General features: G+C 38.0%; 1 protein-coding gene across 1 annotated transcript in view; it reads left to right on the forward strand.

Annotated features, from left to right (window-relative positions):
* Positions 1-19,443, forward strand: part of NAV3 (neuron navigator 3) — a 69,175-nt gene that overhangs the window by 14,208 nt on the left and 35,524 nt on the right. The window contains exons 6-11 of the mRNA XM_009864387.1: positions 909-950; positions 3,286-3,446; positions 5,273-5,461; positions 7,887-7,939; positions 12,369-12,392; positions 14,710-14,787. Coding sequence (XP_009862689.1) covers positions 909-950; positions 3,286-3,446; positions 5,273-5,461; positions 7,887-7,939; positions 12,369-12,392; positions 14,710-14,787 — 547 coding nt within the window. The remainder of the gene's footprint in view (positions 1-908; positions 951-3,285; positions 3,447-5,272; positions 5,462-7,886; positions 7,940-12,368; positions 12,393-14,709; positions 14,788-19,443) is intronic.

Consider the following 19,443-nt stretch of genomic DNA (forward strand, 5'->3'; position numbering starts at 1 on the left):
GTTACAAGACGACAGGGCACCCCGCACAGTAGGAAATAACCTTGAAGGGTCCTAAGTTACTGTTGCTTTCAGAGGTGTGATTATGATATGTAATACAGAAACTTTCTATAGGCATTTTGCAATTTAATCCATACAGTGACATTAAATTATGTTCTTAAGGGGAAAAAGCATTGCAGCACTTACTTGATGATAACTAGTTCAAATTCAACCCACACTAAGCTGGGACTGATCTGCGAAGTCTTTATGAGGAAGTGCCCAAATGACACTTACTCAAATAAAGGTTAGTAGGTGCCCTTCTAGTGATGAGGTTTAAATTAGTAAAGTTCCAGCCATTCTGTCACCTTGAGTACATGAATATGAAACAGCATTGATCTGGTGCCACTTTTCATTGTCCCCATCATCACTTTACTATGTGAGCCCCACAGCAACTGAAAGCCAAGAGCCTGTATACTTAGCACGTATTTCTACACGCAGAGCTGTCATTTGGCTTCTGGCAAGGCCATGCTGTCTCTTAGCAGGTGCCACAACCTTCATTTCTTTCAGAAATCTATTGGCATATCACAGGCAACTGTGAAAAATAAAGATTCATACTGTGACCATATGATTCTTGCACAGATTGCAGGGTGAAGCTGTAGGAAGGTTAGAAATTGTAAGGAAGGAATTCTTTCTGAGTTGGACAGTATCCAAATAACAATTGACCCAGCCCAGAGCATGTCTAGATGAAAAATGAATGTGCAGCAGTCCGTGTCCTATCGTCCCCTCCAGTGAGTCAGAGCTTTATCATGAAAGATATATTAAAAAGCATTAAATGACCTTCTTTTATGCACACAAATTTAGACCTTTAAAATTTGTAATTCTGACCAGTCCTGTGTACTGTATGTCCTTAGGGATTTTTTTTGTTTTAACAGCATGCAGCTTGACAGAAATACACTACCCAAAAAGGGATTAAGGTATATATTTTTTTGAGCATGACTGCTGCTTCTCTGTTTCCCTGTAACCTTTTCTACACTGTCTTTCCTTTTCTTTCTCCTTTTGTTGATCCTGTTTACAACAGAGGTCTTGATATTCAGATTCAAAACAGAAAACGTAGATTTTAACAGTGGACATTTTTTTTCCAAGTCTGCCTAGTGAATAAATTTCCTTTCAAGATATATCATGAAAAGTAAATATTGTAAGGATAGTTTCCTTATTCAACAAATCTTAAAAGGCATTGAATCTCAGAGAGCTAAGAGACAGAACAAGATACTTTTGCAATTCAATGGAACTGATTGTTGAAAACATCATTGAGAAAAGCAAGTGGATCTTTACTTGAATTCTAAATGCAAACGTGCCATTTGAATTGAAGATCTTGTAAAGAGTAGGGCTAGAAAATCCTAATTTTAGTATCCACGGTTTGTAAGTCTAAAATGAGCTCTGCTTTATCTAGTCTTCTTGGACCCTATCCAGTAATACTCAGAGTCCAACTTTGTTACTAATTTCCCACTAATTAGAGCTGTCTTCATCACAGAAAACAGAAGTCATGGACCCTCTTCTCTGCTCCATGGTTAAAAGAGGGGATCATTAGGTAAACTATCGGGTCTCATCAGGCATGGAAACCTATCTCTCTAATCCAGGAAGGAGATTTGGCAAGCAAAAGTATATGTGCATGCACACAGACATTTTGCAGACTTCCAGTCACTGAAATGACACATTTAAATCTCTTGAGTTATGGACAAATAATATTGTTTTAAAAAATCAAGATAGTGCTAAAATTTTATCACTATAAAGCACCTTCTTCTCTTCTGCACTGGCTGTTCCCTAATAAGAATTTAAACAAATTTCCTGTTATCCCAAAACAGTCATTTTGGATTTATAGAGAAAGGAAGAGGTGGAAGACATGAAAAAGGCCCAAAGAGGACCTTACAAGGGCACAATGGGATGTCTGAGGTTTGTGGCTGTACGACTGTAATGGTGGCTGAAAGCTGAATGTGAAACAGAGAGGGAAAACAGCTTATAGACATAAAATCCCAATCCATTATCCTGAAAAAATGCCAGTTTGATGTAATGTGCCGACATCCCAGTCCAAGACCCTGATCCTGAATTCTCATTTTGCCATCTTTCTGACCAGAAAGTTACCACTGGGTAACTCTGCTCTACCACATTTAGAAGCAAAGATCAGAGCTGTCTTTTTGAAAGGAGAAAGGAAGTAAATATATAATCAAAATGAGATGTTTTAATGCCGGAAAATATTGTACAAAACCCCAAGCACAACATGAGAACGTACATGCTCATTTAATCTGCCTTCTAAGCAGAAATCCCTGTGTCTCACAAGGCTGAAGGTGAAATATCAAAATCCCTTTCCACTCTGCTGTTTAGGGAACGCTGATGGCTCATGACAGTGGTGAAGAAGGTGCTCATTTCTCAGGAGGGACTGTGCTGAATGAAGCAGGCAATTGCAGACATTGCTGAAAACAATCTCTTGATTAAGACCCACACTGCCTGTGCATTTTTATGTTTAACCACTGTTAGAATTACTCTTCTTCCAGCCCAGCCAAAAGAGGCTGGGCCACGGAGTTACCAGTTCTCCCTCTTGGCCCATGTGTCAAGTTGCACTTGTTTTATTGCTTTGACATTGCAAGCAGTTGATGAATGATTTGATTGCCAGACTTCTTCCTTCCAGAGAACTTGTTTCTGCTAATTGTGGATTTTTCCTGTCCCTTTCCCTCCCTGCAGCTTGGGGCAGGACACAATGCCAAATAGCATTCAGAGCAACAAACTGCGTGTATGGCCATGAGTAGCTGTCATTACTGATCCAAACTCCTTTTTCAGAGATGTTGATCTGTTTCACTCCTGTCATCTAACCAATTGCCCACGTGATCTGTGACAGATGCCATTTTTTAAGCGGCTACTCACATTTCTTGGCTTCTACTCTATCCATTCCCCATCCTAGTCATGCAGCTTCAGAGCTTTTGCATCAACCTCCACACTTCCTATAACTCTGAAGCCCTTTCCTGTCAGCTCAGCTGTCTGTCTTCTGTGGTTTATCATCATATCTCTTCAAAAGAAGGGAATGCTGTTTTGGGGAGGGGGATGAAGAGGAAAGAGATTTCAAGTCTTGTACTTTTTCTGTTTTAATAAGATGGTAAATTTTACCTTGTTAAAGTCCCTGGTGATAATCACTTGACTAGACTTGATGCTTTCCAACGGTTTTGTTCTGTCACTGGTGACGGGTATTTATGTGACACCTGTTTCTTTCCGAACCATCACCCTGTCATTGTTTTGAGCATGTCAGCTGTGGTTTTTCAGATATACTCCATCATCCCGGCAGACAAGTCAGGAGGAAGGCAAGGAATGGCTACGCTCCCATTCGACTGGAGGCCTGCAAGACACTGGCAGTCAGTCCCCGCTTGTTTCTCCTTCAGCTATGTCTTCATCTGCAACTGGAAAATATCACTATTCCAATCTGGGTAAATGCCATTCCCCTTCACTGTTTCTCCCACTCCAGAAAAAAATTATAAAATTCTAGTGGTCATGTTTCTTAGTTTGCGTAGTTAGATAATATATTTTAACATCTCCATCACCATGTTGTGGTGCCTCACTAGTGAAGGGAATCTTGTGGTGTTTTTAATAGAGTAAGATACTTCTTATTTTGCTTACCCAAAAATAAAAAAAAACAAACAGATTCTCTATGATTTCCTCAAGGGGAAGAAAATCTGAGGCAGAGCTGGAAATTAGCTTCCAGTTCAAAGCAACTCATTTTTCAAGAATCACAGTCAGTAGTATTTTTTCCAGTGATTTTAGTGAATGTCAACCCAGACACTATATATTGCTTTTTTCCTGTATACAAGTTTGCTTTGAGATAGACTTTTCAATGTGTTTCAGTGGCTGGACCTGGCTATAATTGCACTGGGCGCAGTCCGAATCCTAACCTTGAATGCAATACAATATTTTGGTATATAAGTCACATTTCAGATTTATTTGATTACAGGTCAAGATTTAGATTTGGTTATTCTAGGTCTTGTTTCAAGTGAATCCAAAATAAATTTAGTTTTGCTGAAAATTTTACTTTATTGCTTAATAGAAAATTTATTTGTACAGTGCTGGACACATACCTAGGTTCACAATGAGTTTTTGTTTTTTAAGCTCTTACTGTGGAATTAGTAGCAACCTTAGAAGCATTCACGCTTCTGCCACAGCTTATAGCATCTGTAGGTTACAATCACTTAGAAGAAATTTCATCAGACCTACAAATGCTGGTCTATATTACATACAGGAAAAGAAGTTGAAGGAAGTCACTTTTAAAATTAAATTGGATCCTCATTCAGCAAGCTACTGCTTTGGATTTTCTCCATGTACTTGCAGTAGTTTTAGACACAGCACTTTTTATGCAGTTTATTTCACTCTATCATTTTCTGCTTACAATTATCTTCCTTTTCTTTTTTTTCATAGTTCTTGTACTCACAACAGAGAGCAATAACATCAGGGTTTTTTTAAATTTATTTTGTCATTGTCCTTTGTTTCTTTCCATTATCATAGCCCTATGGAATAATTTGCTCTCACAACACAGCTGCTCTAGTAGTTTATGACTTAAGGCACAACTTGCATGATCTAAATAAAATTCCAAACAGTGAGGCTGAATTTGAATAGGCAGTTAACTTTTCCTTCTTGGCATTGAGTTCACACGGTCCAGTTGAAACATAACCAGGCTTTAGCTCTTACTGGCAAACAAAGTTTGCAAAAACTTAAAGCAGGTTCATCAATGCTGTTCTGGATTTGAACCATGAGTGATAGGACTACTCCTATTTATTATGACGAGATTCAACTAGTTTGTGCAGGATTTTTAACCTAATATAGTGATAGATGCTGTAGCAAATCAAAGGATAAATGTCTTGCATATGCCAATAAACTTGATCTTAACAGCAGTGAGTAATATAGGCATATAACAACTAAATACAGAAAAGCTGCTTGTAAAACTATGTACTCCTATTTAACTTTTAACTTTTGAATTTCTTCCACTGATTTTCTTTCTTGGGCTGTCAAAGTGAAGAAGTGTGTATTCAGACAACAGTGTTAGTATTACTATGTGTTTTACAGGATTAGACTCATCCATCTACAGCTCCTTGAAGACCATGTTCACCTTTTTTGTGGTGGCTTTATATTTAGGAATAAAAGCCTTTCATTTTCTCAACCACATAAAGTCCATCTACCCATGCTAGTCTGATACTACAGTATTGTGCAGAACCAAAATTCATTTTATGGGAATGTGCTTTATTAATAGAGCTTTGTATTCCAGTGAGTCCAACCAACCTATCTCAGTTTAACCTTCCTGGACCCAGTATGATGCGTTCAAACAGCATCCCTGCACAAGACACCTCTTTTGATCTGTATGATGACTCCCAACTGTGTGGCAGTGCTACATCCTTAGAAGAGAGACCACGAGCAATCAGTCATTCGGGTTCATTCAGGGACAGCATGGAAGAAGGTAAGACTGAGTTACTATTTGGATCGGTACATAGGCCTCCAAAATATAGTAAAGGTAGTAAAATTTTTAAAATTCTTTTCTGCATCATAAAAAATTAAGTAATTTTGTGAAGCTTCTTTTTTTAATTCTATTGAACTCACATGACTTTCTTACTCTAAAACGTGGAAGATATTTCTTTCACACAGTTATAGGCAATGCTATGTATGCCATACATATATAAAACCCTTGTCAGAAATTTTAGAGGAAAGGAAGCCATTCTTGGAAAGTTACTTTATTTTTCTGCCTCTAAATTAGAAGTGTCTGAGCATATCTTGACTACTATGATTCCATGCTTTCTTAGTCCTACTTCTGTATTTCTTTTTTTATTCCCAAATGCCAGTACTACTTGGCAACCCCCTTCTGTTGTATTCATTTCATTTCCCTGCTTTACTATAGACTCCTACAGAAAACGGTATGTGAATTTCTGTATTTACATTGTTACTTACTCTGATTATTATGTTTGGTCTGGTTTCTTTAATGCTATATGCAACACCTGGAATTTGGGAAATACATTTTAGTTTGTTTTTTATTCTTTTTAAATCAGAGAGAATCTGACAACTTCAAATTAAATGCACTGTAACTTTTTTTTTTTGGCTAACATTTCTGGTAAACCCAATTATTTGCAGAATTCCCAATTTTCACACCCTTTTATTTAAAACCAAAATAAAACACAAAACAAAACCCAAACAAAACCCAAAACCAAACCAGAAACCTAAACTTTAATGGAGATTCATTCTATAACATCATCTCATCCCCCTTGCTCGCTGCTAAGTGATGATGACATAAATTGTATTTATAACAAGCAAAGAAAAAAGCCTTCCCGTAGCCCCAAAGCTTATAGTTCTGAGATAAAAGGACGGGGAAAAAAAGTCAACAGACAACTAATACTTTTATTTTTCAATTCATTATTCTGTATTTTGGTGATCTGTCGGGCAGACATCTGGGTATGTAACACTAGCAGTAGGGTGCAGGAAAGATCAAGCTGTGAGTCGTCAGCTTAGAGAGACTGGCTGCCTTCACAGAAGGATATCACATAATTCAAGGACAGTGCTGACTAAAAACCCTTTGCTGAGGAACAGAAGAATTATCTAAGGAGACACTAAAAGAATAACAAGGAAAACAAGGCAAATAATTTATGCATAGAAAAAGAGGTGTTAAATATATAATTTCAGTAATGGGTCATCAGTGACTTTGAGGAAAGCTTTTTCATTCGTCGTATTTCACGTCCAGCTGGAGTGGATCACCATGGTCAACCTGAGTAAACGAAAGTCAATGCAGCAATAATGAACAATTTTCAGCAGTTTATGGTCACTGGATATTGATGTGAAATGATGCTGTTGAAAGGCCAAATGTATTCCATTTAAGATAGAACCTCTAAGGAAGGTTATAGTGAAAGAAATGAGGAAATGGGTAGAACCACTGTGTATGAGAGCGGAATGAGAGTTTAGCTGAGACATTTAAAGCAGAGACTGAAAACCATAGGTAGCCTGAAAGCAACAGGGTTTTAATGGCCAGTGTACCGCATCTTAGTAAATATTTGCCCAGTTACAAAACTAGATTTAAAGTCTATTTGGCTAATCCAAGAATTCGTGTATTGTGAGTTTGGCATGTGGATGCCAGGTAGCTATTAAAGCAAAATAATTTATTTACCAAGCCCTGGCAGATTATAAATATTAAACATTTCATTCAAAACAAAAATGAAAAGAAGCAATTAAATAAATTATCTTCTGTAAAATTCTCTGTTGGTGCATCCTTCCTCAGGAGAGTCATCAGAAGCACAAGGGACAATTTTATTTCAGTTTAGTCTTCACTTCTTATTTGCACAGAGGCCAGGAATCCCATTTTTTGAAGTCCTGTAACATTCACTTGGTGCTCTTGCGACCGATGCTGCTGCTGATTAGTGAAATATGGCACTCCATCTTCCAGTAACCCCTTCACAGAGAAAATAAATACATGGCTCTGCATTGTACTGAGGAGAAACCAGCTGAGCAAAGCCCAGGAGCTCACCCCAGGGGATGTGAACTATTTTGCAAAGCATAGTCTCTTATTAAAATCAGTTTGCTCAGCTTTGGGCAGGTATAGAAACGGCTCCGTTTCTGGTTTATGAAGCAATTTGTTGTCAAAACAGCAAAAGTGGTGCTTGACTTGCTGTGAATCATACTGAATCTCACTGACTTGCTCTCCTACTTCATACACAGTAAAGTGTTTTTTCTGTATAGAACAATCTTTTTAAGTACAGGAAAAAATATCAATAGTTTTTCTATGCTGATAGCTCTTTGTGGAAGATTGGTTCTCATTTTAAAAAGATGTTTAGTTATTGAGCTACGTGGGACAATTTTTATGTGTTCGTCAATATTTCATGTTATTTTCTTTTTTTTTTTAAAAGTACATGGGTCCTCATTATCACTTGTCTCCAGCACATCCTCTCTCTACTCTACGGTGAGTATTGACATTATAGAAAAAAGTTCTGCCTACCTCTGTTCTTGTTCATTGTTCATGAAAATTTCAATACTTTGAGGTTTAGAAGGCTTAAAATTGTACTGTAATAAAGCAGGAACATTCATTTTCAACTTTGGTATTATTACCATACTATTTTAGAATACATTATTTTCATCTTTTTATTTGACTTGCTTAGAACTGCTTGAAGTCATCTAGTGTATATTTTGAAAGCTGGAAAGAAGGCAATGATCTGGGAGTCTCTCTATAAGGGGGGTCCTTATGCTATTTTAGTTGATGAATTTGAGTGAATTTGAGTGATTCTGCTTATCTTAAGCTAGTTGTCTAATTGCAGATTTTACAAAGTGTTTTTCTCCTGTCACTGAGGTATGCTTCTTGAAAAACACAAGATTGCTTCAGGGAAAGGGAGATATAATTTGCAGTTTAAATGCCTACTGATCTGTGTTGCAAATGGCAGCATTTAGATGTTATTTCCAAAGAGAAGAGTGTCTTTAAAAAATGATTGCTCTTAGTTAATTAGATTGAATATTATTCTAGCTCAAGCAGAATTTCTGGTTTTGATTTTTTTTTTCTCTATTTTATTGTTTTGGTATCTCTGTTTGAGACCTTCTGCATAATTTGTTGCTTCAGTTATTCTACTAACAGGATACCATCCATATGATTTAACTCCTAGGAGTTAAACATATTTGGGCATTCCCTTGCTGACACACATTTGTTGCTTTGCAACCTATTCACTAACTACAATTAGATATTGTAGCAGTCGTTTTTTCACAGGAGAGCAAACCACTTATCTGCTTTCGTGCCGCGTGCACATGAAAAGTCTGTCTCCTCTCCGTATTTTCAGGTGTTGAATAGTGTCAACTGACATACCAGGAATGACATGGGCTCCTCTACCCAGAGCCAGCACCGTTTCTTGCCCAGCAATACCGAGCCTGCGCAGTCTGATGTATTTGTACCATTTGTACCGTGTATCTCAATGCTAAACTGAGGTTAGCTTGGGCAGTAGGCTGCGTCCGTGTACAACATCTACCACAACAGTGCCTCTCCTAGTTCTGTTTGGTCATAAGAATGTCTATACAAGGGCATATCTGAAACAAGGTACACACACATTAGGTTTGTCCAGGCCTTAAGCAACATTTTGCAAGCAATTCCAGTCCAAACCGGGCCTGAACTATTTTGAGGTGATAGAATGTCCATACAGACTGGCTGCACATGGGGTATGAGACTAATACATGGTAAAAATCAAATTATGAAATGACACAGGATGCTTTCAGCACCTACTCAATCAGTAAGTCTGAAATCTCTCTGATGTTGTGTAATGTAGCAAGAGTTTAATAATACCTTCTGTTTGTATAACCTGCTGTCGTTCAAGATTACTCAATATCTTCAAAATATTACCTAAACCCCGTGACATTAAAGAACAGTATTTTTCCTGAAAAACAATCTTTAAACTGTTTACTCAGGTTCATGCTGTCAGTGGAATAACTCCTGGTAAGAATTCAGAATTCACGTTGCAGCTAAATCTGCTCCTTAAATTATGAATTATGTAGAAAAGATAACATAAATTACAGGAAAATCTGTGAAGAGCAAGAAAGGAATTAGTATGACGAAATTACTAGGATTGACCTTTAGAAATGTTTTTTGATCAGAATTTCTTCTGCTTGATCCCTCTCATCCTACGAAAAAATTTAAATTTTTCAACAATTAATCAGAGTTTCGTTGTATGTTCTTTGTATGTATTTTTTTTCTTTGTGATTTGCATTTTGGTTTTCAGGGCTTACTTGAATAGACTGGAAGAGATATGCATATGGAGAAACTTTTGGTTTCACAGAAAAGTATGCCACGTAGGCAGATATAGTAGAGTGTAGGATTAAATACTGTTTCAGTTTTGGCAGGGAACATATCTACCTCACTGAGAGGCTGAAATAGGTGTGTGGTAGTGTAAATTATGATAGGTTGTCTCCAATTTTAATCTTCTCTTTCTCACTAAGCGAGACACTGCAATCTGCAAATATTTAGTTAGCACTGGCTCTCAACAATAGCTACCTTTAGAATTCATAGACTTCATTAACGGTGCTAAGCCAAGCTCAAAGGAGATGTGTAAAGTCATGCCATTTGTATGTTAATATTTTAGGTCTTCAAAAAAAAGAAAAAAATAGTCCTTACAAGGAGGGGATGCATGGATATGATGGAGAAGTAGAGGGAGAAAAAAAAATTCCAGTGGCTGAGTGCTGGGTTACAATGGTGTCAGCATGAACTCTTAAGTAAAATTTGCTCAAATGTATTTGGTTGTCAGATTATTATTTTTTTTAAGTTGATAGTGTGCCCAGAATCTGGTGCTTTCTCTTTCTTTTACTTCTTCCAGTGCCCACAAAAGTTGACTTGTGGGAGCCAGCTTTCTGAACTTTGGGAGAGAAGCAAGGCTTCATTGTGTGATGAAAGAGTCATCTGGCCACAACATATTGCTGCTCTTCTTCAATACCTAAAGGAAATGTATAGGAATGATGGAAGAAATCTTTTTAGCAAGGCCTGTTGTGACAGGGCAAGGGGTGATGGTTTTAAACTAAAAGATGGTAGATTTAGACTGGATATAAGGAAGAAATTTTTTACGATGAGGGTGGTGGACTACTGAAGCAGGTTTCCCAGAGGGGTAGTGGAGGCCCCATCCCTGGAGGCATTCAAGGTCAGGCTTAATGGGGATCGGAGCATATTGATCTAGCTGAAGATGTCCCTGCTCACTGGAGGGGGATTGGACTAGATGACCTCTAAAAATTTCTTCCAAGCCAGTGCATTCTATGATTCTATGTAGCACTGCTGTCATCTGTGGGGCTGGTGGTCTAAAGACGAGGGACCATGTCCCCATGTGACAGTTTCAGGCAAAGGTCATAAACCCTGTATTTGTATTTTTTTTGCTTTTCTTGGCACAAAAGAATCCATAAGGGGAGATGGTCTTTCTTGATCTCTGTCATTTGTCGTACACTACATGTTTGAAATAACGATGATGAGAATAGAATTACAATTTTTTCAGTAAGCAGATGTTTTTGTGAACGTGGATCAGAAAGTTAGTTTCAGTATGTGTGTCACATCAGCACTGACAAATAAAAAGATCATTATACTAAATCATTCCCATGTAGCAATGTCTTAGCTACTACAGTAGTTTCATCCAAAAGCAGTTTTAAGTGTTGCACAGGGAAATGCAATAGCATCACAGTCTTTTTTTAGTGACTGTTCACAGATAAGCATGTATGGAAAGAGACGTTTTCTGAAAGTTTTCTCCCCCTACACTGAATAAAGTAAGAAAACATTGCTACAATAAGGTATTAAAATTCTAACAGCACAGAAGTTGTGCTTAATACAGGCTTAAAAAAAGCAGATATATTAATTTATAGTAACACAGATACAGCCTGATGTCAGGGAATCTTCTGAGGAACCCTTAGCTTGAGTTTTCTTAGTCTTTCTACTGTTATTTATAGCTAATTCTTCTGCCTCCATTTTCCTTTTACTGCTTACTTCTCTACCAGACGTTAGACTGCTTCTCTGAACTTGGGCCACCAAGTTGATTTCCAGTACATCAACTGATTCTTATTATATGTTATGAAAGGGTTCTTCTCCCATGGCATGCTATTCCTTTCCATTACAATCCCACTGAAGCAAGACTTCTCTGTCCACCAAATGCCTCCTAAATTAAACTGCTCCAATGCTTACAGATTTAATGACTTTTGAGAGTTGCCTTGCAATCATTTAGTTTCTTAGCTTTTTGAAAAGACTACTGAGTAAATAACATCATTATATGACAATGCATAACAATATGAAAAGTATCTAAAATTGTGAAGTATTTTAACAAGTTTAAGCTGAAAAGTTAACATGCCTTGATAGTCCATAATATTTTGGTCCGTACTCTGTGTGGAAGAAATTACTTCAAAGTGCAAGCACCTCTCTTCCTTTGCCTTTGCCCATATATGTTTTACTGGTATACTGTCTCCTTCTCTTTGCAGGGATTAGTCTGTTAGAAATACTACTCAGTGTACAGTTAAACAAATATAGGAGCCATAATAATCATTAAAGTGTAGAAATTTGCTGGTAACAGACTAAGGTATGTGCAGTGACAGCACAGCAAATTTTCTTTTGTATCTTAGAAATGTAGCTGCAATTTCTGCAGTTCAGTTCCTGTTCTCCTTTTATTCACTGTTTCATGTTGTCAGTATGCTGGCAAACTCTTTGGGGTTTCAGCTGGAGCCTTGCCAAGTAAGTTGAAAAGAATTCCATTTATTGTTTTTACTGCATACCTTCCTTCAATGTAATGGATCCATGAAACTATTCATTTCACTTCAGTGTAGCTGGCTTTTATTTTCTATTACCGCAATTATGTTGCATGCTGTTTCTAAGCCTTTTCTTCTTTATTTTCTTCCAGGCAGAAGAAAAAGCACACTCAGAGGTAAGAACTTTTTTTTCATTTTTATATTTATGTATATGTTGTATTGGTTTTAAAGTTTATTGTTCGGCTGCTATGGCTGAACTGCTGAGTTCCTGGTCAAAACACACCTTATGTCTTTTAAGAAGTATCAGTTAAAAGCTAATGCAGCTTGTAGTGCGCTAGAAGGTGTTGTCTTAGCATTGTGCTGAAGAATGCCTCCTGGCTGGGGTTCTGAAAAGGTGAAAAGAATCAATGAGAATCGGGCTTCTGAGTGGAGGAGTTGTGATCCATCTGATTTCAGACTTAATACCACTCTGTACTGGATCTAAGGGACTGTGCAATTCAAGGTAATGTGCTGCCTTTCAGGAGAAAAATACTTCAAATGTTCACTTTGAACTTCTCTCCCTTACATTTTGCGTTATATTAAATTTCTGAAACTGACCACTTTGATGGATTTTCGAGCAAGGCAGATTGATTTCAGATATAAATCAAATCTGACGTGGAAAACAGCTTCTTTCTCCTCACAGTGTGTAAGACTGGGTGACAAGCCTGGGTCAGCAGCTGGATACAATTACAACCTTTCTCAAAATGAAGTCCTGGTTGTATTAAAAGGGCACCAAGGAGGAGCAGCAATAAAATGCAGCACCAAGGGGTACGCTTTCACTTCACACAGATACGTGCCTTCCAACTTCTGCATTTATGCTGCTCCTATTTTTACTCTAATCAGAGCAAAAGTCAGCCAAAATATGTTTTGAGGAAGTTGAACAAGTAGAGATATTCTTCATTACTTGCCGTGGTGTATTTCAGTATAATGTCTACTCAAATTTTCTAAGCTCCTTTCTCTGGAAGTTAAAGCACAGGAGCTAAAGAAGCATGTCATAACTCAACAATGTAAATGTCAATTCCTCATTTCATTGGCCTTTGTATAGGGCTGTATATAGAGGTGAAACATTTCTTTCCCATGTGTTTGTACGTGATGTTTACTCAGTATCTGGGTCTGCTTAGTGATGTTCTTCCAGGAGATGTTGAACAGCACTTCATGAGAAATAACTTTGTATCGTTCCAGAAGCAAAATGGAAGTGTAGCTTAAGCAGGAAGGTCAAATAATTGCTATTGAAAACCAAAGACAAAACTTAGAAAAAGAAATGTGGCAGTGCAGGATGTGGAACAGCTCAATAATCTGTCTCCTTTGCTCTGAGATAACGTAAATGACCTAGCTATTTTTTGTATCATAGATGTACAGGAGCTTGTTCATTCTTTAACTTGAGCAATATTCCCTGTCAGTTTTCATGGAGGTTATAAAATTAAAGTACTGTGCTGTTCTTTACATTAGTGAATGTTGTGTGTTACCTCTCCTAGGCTAGTTTTAAACATTTTGCTTCTCTAGTCTGGAGTAATTTATTTTATGCCTGAATATGAAAAGTGATTTCAAAGAGAAACTCCATGCTGTGCTTAAGTTCAGTGCGATGCCTGGAGCCCCTGAAAGATCTCAAACAGGGTTAAATAAGCTTAAAATGATAAGCAAGCTTAATTCTAGATATCTGTCCAAGCTGAAATGTGAACAGATATTTTCTTAAGGTTTCTGTTTTTCATTAAGGATACAAGAGCCTTGAATTCAGTTTATTTTCATGTCAACCATCACATTTAAAGCTACATTTATTTTTTTAAGTTGACAAGCAAGATTTTTAATAGTATATGAGGTTTAAAGAAGCTGCATGTTTGAATTGCATGGACCATAGGAACTATTGTGTTAGAGAAACAAAAAATATTACTGTTTCTCATCTAACCTTAGATATCCATGAAGCAAAAATCTATACTGTAGCTAGCCATCAAAGCCCTCTTCATGTTAGGCAGTGGGGGAGTATTTTGGCACTTTATCTGAGTCTAATGTAGATATTTAACATGTTGGTTGCATCATGTCTACAGTGAGGAACAGCGAACTCACCCAGATTTGTTCATGTTTCATAATCTCAGACTTCATCCAGGGCTGCTATCATCGACTTCTCTAAAGACATGTTTGAAACTTATGAAACTTGTTAAAAAACCATGACATTTACATATGCAAAGAATGGTACCTATGAAGTAATTGAGCATTTACCCATATGTGTTCCCTTAACTGGGTGGGATCTGAGCTCATACACTGGCTAAGTGCAAGAAAATGGTGACAGCAGCACTGCCAACTTCTAACTACTTGTTTTTCTGAATAGTTCTGATGTTAAAGTGTGAAACTAAGACATTGTAAACCTATTAAGGATGCCTTAAGAAAACAAACAAACAAAAGACATAGGAAAAGGAAATTGCTGAAATACTAACAGCAGGTTTATGGGTTTTTTTCCAGCAAATTCAGAAACTACGGAGAGAGCTGGTTGCATCACAAGAGAAAGTTGCTACCCTTACATCTCAGCTTTCAGCAAATGTAAGTATTTTTACTTGTAATCGTAAACAGTGTCAGAGAATATATATCAGATTGGCTAATAGATCTTACTCAACACATGACCTGGGAGATTTTTGCTATTTATTTATTTTGGTGGTTTAAAAACAGTTATTTTATTAATTGTCTCTATTGCCTCAATTTCAAGCAGAAGAATTCTTGTAATCAAACACAGTGGAAACAAGACTGTTTCTAGACTTTGGGTGTGGCAACAGTCTTACCAAGTTCAGTTCCACTCTTTCCTGAGAATCAATTAGGAAAAAAGACCCGAAGTAAGGAGAGACAACCAAGGAAATTGCATGAATTGCAGATTCTGATAGAGTTCATTATAGTTTTTTTTCACAAAGATAAACCCTAAAAACACAAATAGATGTGGAGGGAAGCACAGAATACAATTATATGTGGAAATCCTATGCTGCAGTAACTGTGCTGATATATAACTAATGGAAACTGGACTATTTAATTGAGAGCTTCCTGGTGTTCTGTCACATGAGTTACTGAACATGTTATCAGAAAATGATTCCAGATAAGGGATGTGAGCTACAATCCTGTCTGGTTACTATAGTTTCAGATGGAGTTACTGAATAGATACTGAATAATCTGTTGTATAGTGATTTTTAAACGCAGTTCCAAATATAACTATAGTTACTATTTCCAAGGAAAGCTGAGATGCAATTGCAAGAGAGTATCATTTTGCATTTCAAGAAAACAGTTTCCTGATATCTTGGTCCTGATATCTTGCCTTTCTTCAAAATGTGGATGTACTGACTGTTTAGATCTATAAATACTGCCACTATTTTCAAGAAATAGTTTCAGTCAGTGAAGTATTGTTTGTGTTGTGAGAAAGTAATCTCTAGCTATGTGAAAGCTGATTGTTCTCTTAGGACTGCCAGATGTGAAAAAAGTGGATGAGCTCCTCTCAACACTTTCTGCTCTGTTGAGGTGGCTGTAGAACACCTGTATTTGTACCTCTGCAGCGGTGTGGTTGCCAATCTGTTCTGAGTTCTGAGAATGAACAAATGAAGCAGACAGTATCGGAATCTTTGCAATATTTGGAAATTCAAAAGCTAGCTTCTCAGTTGGGTTATTTATGCCTATTCTGGGTATGGGATTCCTTCACTCATTTATTTTAGGCACTGATCGTCCTTGCCTGCATGGGCAGTTCTTCACTCACCCACCCTGAACGCAACAAACTAAAACCAACACCAAGAGGTCAGAAGAGCTAAGCCAGCATGCCTCGTATCTACTAACAAGTCTGTTGTTCTCTGCAGGGCACTCCTCTTTCTACCAAGAACCCCAGGCTGCAGCCACTCTGCCTGGCAGAGGGGAGCACAGGGAGGTGGGCTGTGGCTGGTCTTGTGACACAGCACGGTCACAGACATCCCCACATCCACTCTAAGTGCCTTGTTCATGCCTACATGGCAGCAGCTGGTGTCATCCAAAGGAGATAGCTTGGTTTCTGCAAGCCCCTGGTCTAGTGGAAAGTGTCTCTGCCCACAGCCAGGGAGCTGCACTAGATTATCTTTAAAGACCCCTTCCAACCCAAACTATTCTGTGATTCTGAGCAGTGGTGCCACACCAGTAGGACTTAATTGTTTACCTGTGCTGGGTTGTGCTCAGGTGCCTGTACTAGAGCTGGTGTGGGAGCCACTCAGACGGTGGTAACTCGGGCTCTTGGTACCGTTCCTCACTTTACTCTGTGGGCAGAAAAGCAGTTTGCCCTTCTCTCCTTCCGTGGGCTCCCAACAGAAAGCATCAGCATATTCCTTCTTGCTGATGTGTTGAAAGGGAGTTGGAAGATGACTCTTTTTAGTCTGCATCCTTTTGCAGTCACCCTGGTAATGCTGTAGCCAGCGATACAGAAACAAGTGCAATCACATGAGGATGCCAGGGCATCCTGCTCTGCAGCCGAGGCAATGAGGCTGTTGTTTGCTTTGTTTGGGCAAATTGTGCCCAGTCTCTCCCCAGTGTTATTTGGAAGTCATTGACTATGTCTCTGGCCAGTATTCCTTTGCACGTAGTAAACACCATACAGACTGGTTTCTGAATAGGTTTACCTACTCTAGGCAAATTTTCAAAGTTGGCTCCAGGTTATGTTTAGATGTGGTTCATATTTTAAAGAAACTGAGGCAAGCTAAAAACTGGCAGTTACACTTTGACTTAGTTTTCACTCAAACTAATTCTGCTGCATGGAGGAGATATAAATTTGGTTTAGTCTGTATAACTGATATTGGTTCAGAAGCCTCTGGGCTTCTGAACACCTAGTAAGAGTGGCCATAGTATTTGTCACGATCTAATTGGAGGGTAACATTTTTCAACAGGACAGTTAAAAAAAAATACACACTTGCATCTGATTTTGCCTATCTGAAAGTATCACATTTGTAAACCTGTATGTGCTTGTGTGTATACATATAGATCTGTGTGTATGCATGCACGCCATATGTTGTATGAAGGTTAATTTAATCATGTTATTTTAGCTGTGTCACTCACCTTCTAATCCATCTCCATGGAGACACTCTTTAAACTCTAAACGTATAAGCAACCCTAAAGCTGATCCTTTTAGCACATAGGGTTTTTTAATGGTACCAGAGAAATCTTTCCTTTTTCCAAATCCCTAACATGTGGAAATTCTCTCAAAATTAAACTTGTCAGGAGCATGAAACTTAGAGCCTTCAAATTCTTCAGGCATGAACAAGGGATTAGACACCTTCACAATGAATACAATCTTAAAAGAAAAGTATATGTTACTAGATATTATAAGTAAATATTTTTGGCTTACTGTCATGAGATACATACTTTACAAAACCCAAAACTGTAAAGTACTCTACAATAAGCCTGATTCTGAGTTCATTCTCTGCTCTTTCTGGTACAGAAGATGTAAATCATTAAAAAAATTCTTCCACATAAGTCCAAAGTATCAAAAGAGACCACTTAAAAATGTGTTAGTACCAAATCTTTTGAGTACTTTATGTAGATAAATGCTACACAGTATCACTAAAATATCAGGAATAAAATCCATCTCGAAAACATAGTGTATATACAACCTTTTAATTATGATATGGTCTGTGAAACTTAGTCTAATTACAGAATTGATATTTAAATGCAAGTGGTTATATACGTTTCATAAATAATATGAGAGTACCTAATAAATAAGCGGTTTGACAAACTTATGAAGAAGCCAGATGGGCTTCTAATTTTTGCGATCTTGTACTGCCTTAGCAATGCTTTACTTGCATGTATTCATTTGCCATTTATCTCCTAATCTGAGAGGCATACTTCACCAGCCCCTGGCAAGAAGAAGTAGTCCTAATCACAAAAGCTGGAATTTATCCTTGGAGAAGAAATCAAAACCATTTTTTACTCTCTAAATGGATAAAACTACTGTGACCCTCATTTTGAGTCACGTTTGCATGCCAGTAGGCTAAAACATGAACGAGCAGTAAGTGTAATGTGGAAAAAAGTTTGATCCCTGCCCTATCTTTTCTGTTGATACATCCATTTCTGGCAAGCAGAGGACTCTCTGAACAAAGTGTCTTCTTCAGGGCCTTTGCTGGCCAGAAGATTACTCAGTCCTTTCTGATTGCTTTGCTATAAATTCATTCATCTTAGACTTAATCCTAAACGCCTCCAAATTTCCATAATTTCAGTATCTGAAAACAGGCAGAACATTTTTCTTTACTGTGGTCTGGAGAAAGGAACTATTAATAGCCATAAATCTTGCTCCGTCACAGTTCACCTTGGGCTTGAATTTGTTGCAAAGATTTCCCTTTGTAGAACAGAGCAAACGTATTGTGTGCGAGAGAAAAGAGTATCTTATTCATCTTATTTCAACACTATTTGTGTCTTCTTTTGCTTCACCACAGAAGACTGTTGGTGGCAGTAGTACCTGTGTCCTTAAGACTGTCAGGGTGAAATTTGACCTATTTCAGCAAGCTTTTGCTCAATATGTTATTTTTTATCAAAATCTAGCAATTGGAAGTTAAAGCATTTCTCAGGCATTTTGAAAACCTCTGCTAAGAATTTTCTTATTTGGTTTCATTTATTATTCAGGGGTTTTTGGCTGGACTCAAAGTACTATGCTTGATTTCAGCAGTTTATTTCATTTGATTAACCCCAAAGTGTTTTGCCTGCATATGATTAAATTCAAGCAGGGCCCAGCTGTTGTTTGGATGCTTAATTTGCATTTTTTTTCCGAGATTCAGATTCTGGCTTTTCCCCTGGTGCCTGTTTTGCTGTTGCCAAAGGGCAAATCTCAATACTAATTAAGAAAGGGCCTGTTTTCAGTGCCAAATGTCCAACCAGCAGACTTCCTGCGTGACTGACAAGGGCTCAAATTCCAGCGAACAGCCTGAACCCAGCCTGTTCAGAGAGGCTTTGATCAGTGCTTTGTACTGTATAAAGCTGAAGGGTGCATGCTTTGCAAACTGTAGTAGACCCAGGATGCCAGTAGAAAGCGGAGGGAATTCGCTGGCTAGGACTCTTGTCTGGCCAGCTCTGAACCACTATCCTCCAGCCAAACAACAAGATAATAGCAGGCGACGAACAGAAAAGGTCAGCAGATGTACAGGTGCTTCTTGCAATCAGCCCGATCCCTTCTGGGCTCTCACGCCTCCTTTCATTCAGCCGTGTCAGGTGGGAGGA

This window comes from Apaloderma vittatum, unplaced genomic scaffold (assembly GCF_000703405.1).
Source record: "Apaloderma vittatum isolate BGI_N311 unplaced genomic scaffold, ASM70340v1 scaffold3102, whole genome shotgun sequence".
Lineage (NCBI taxonomy): Eukaryota > Metazoa > Chordata > Aves > Trogoniformes > Trogonidae > Apaloderma > Apaloderma vittatum.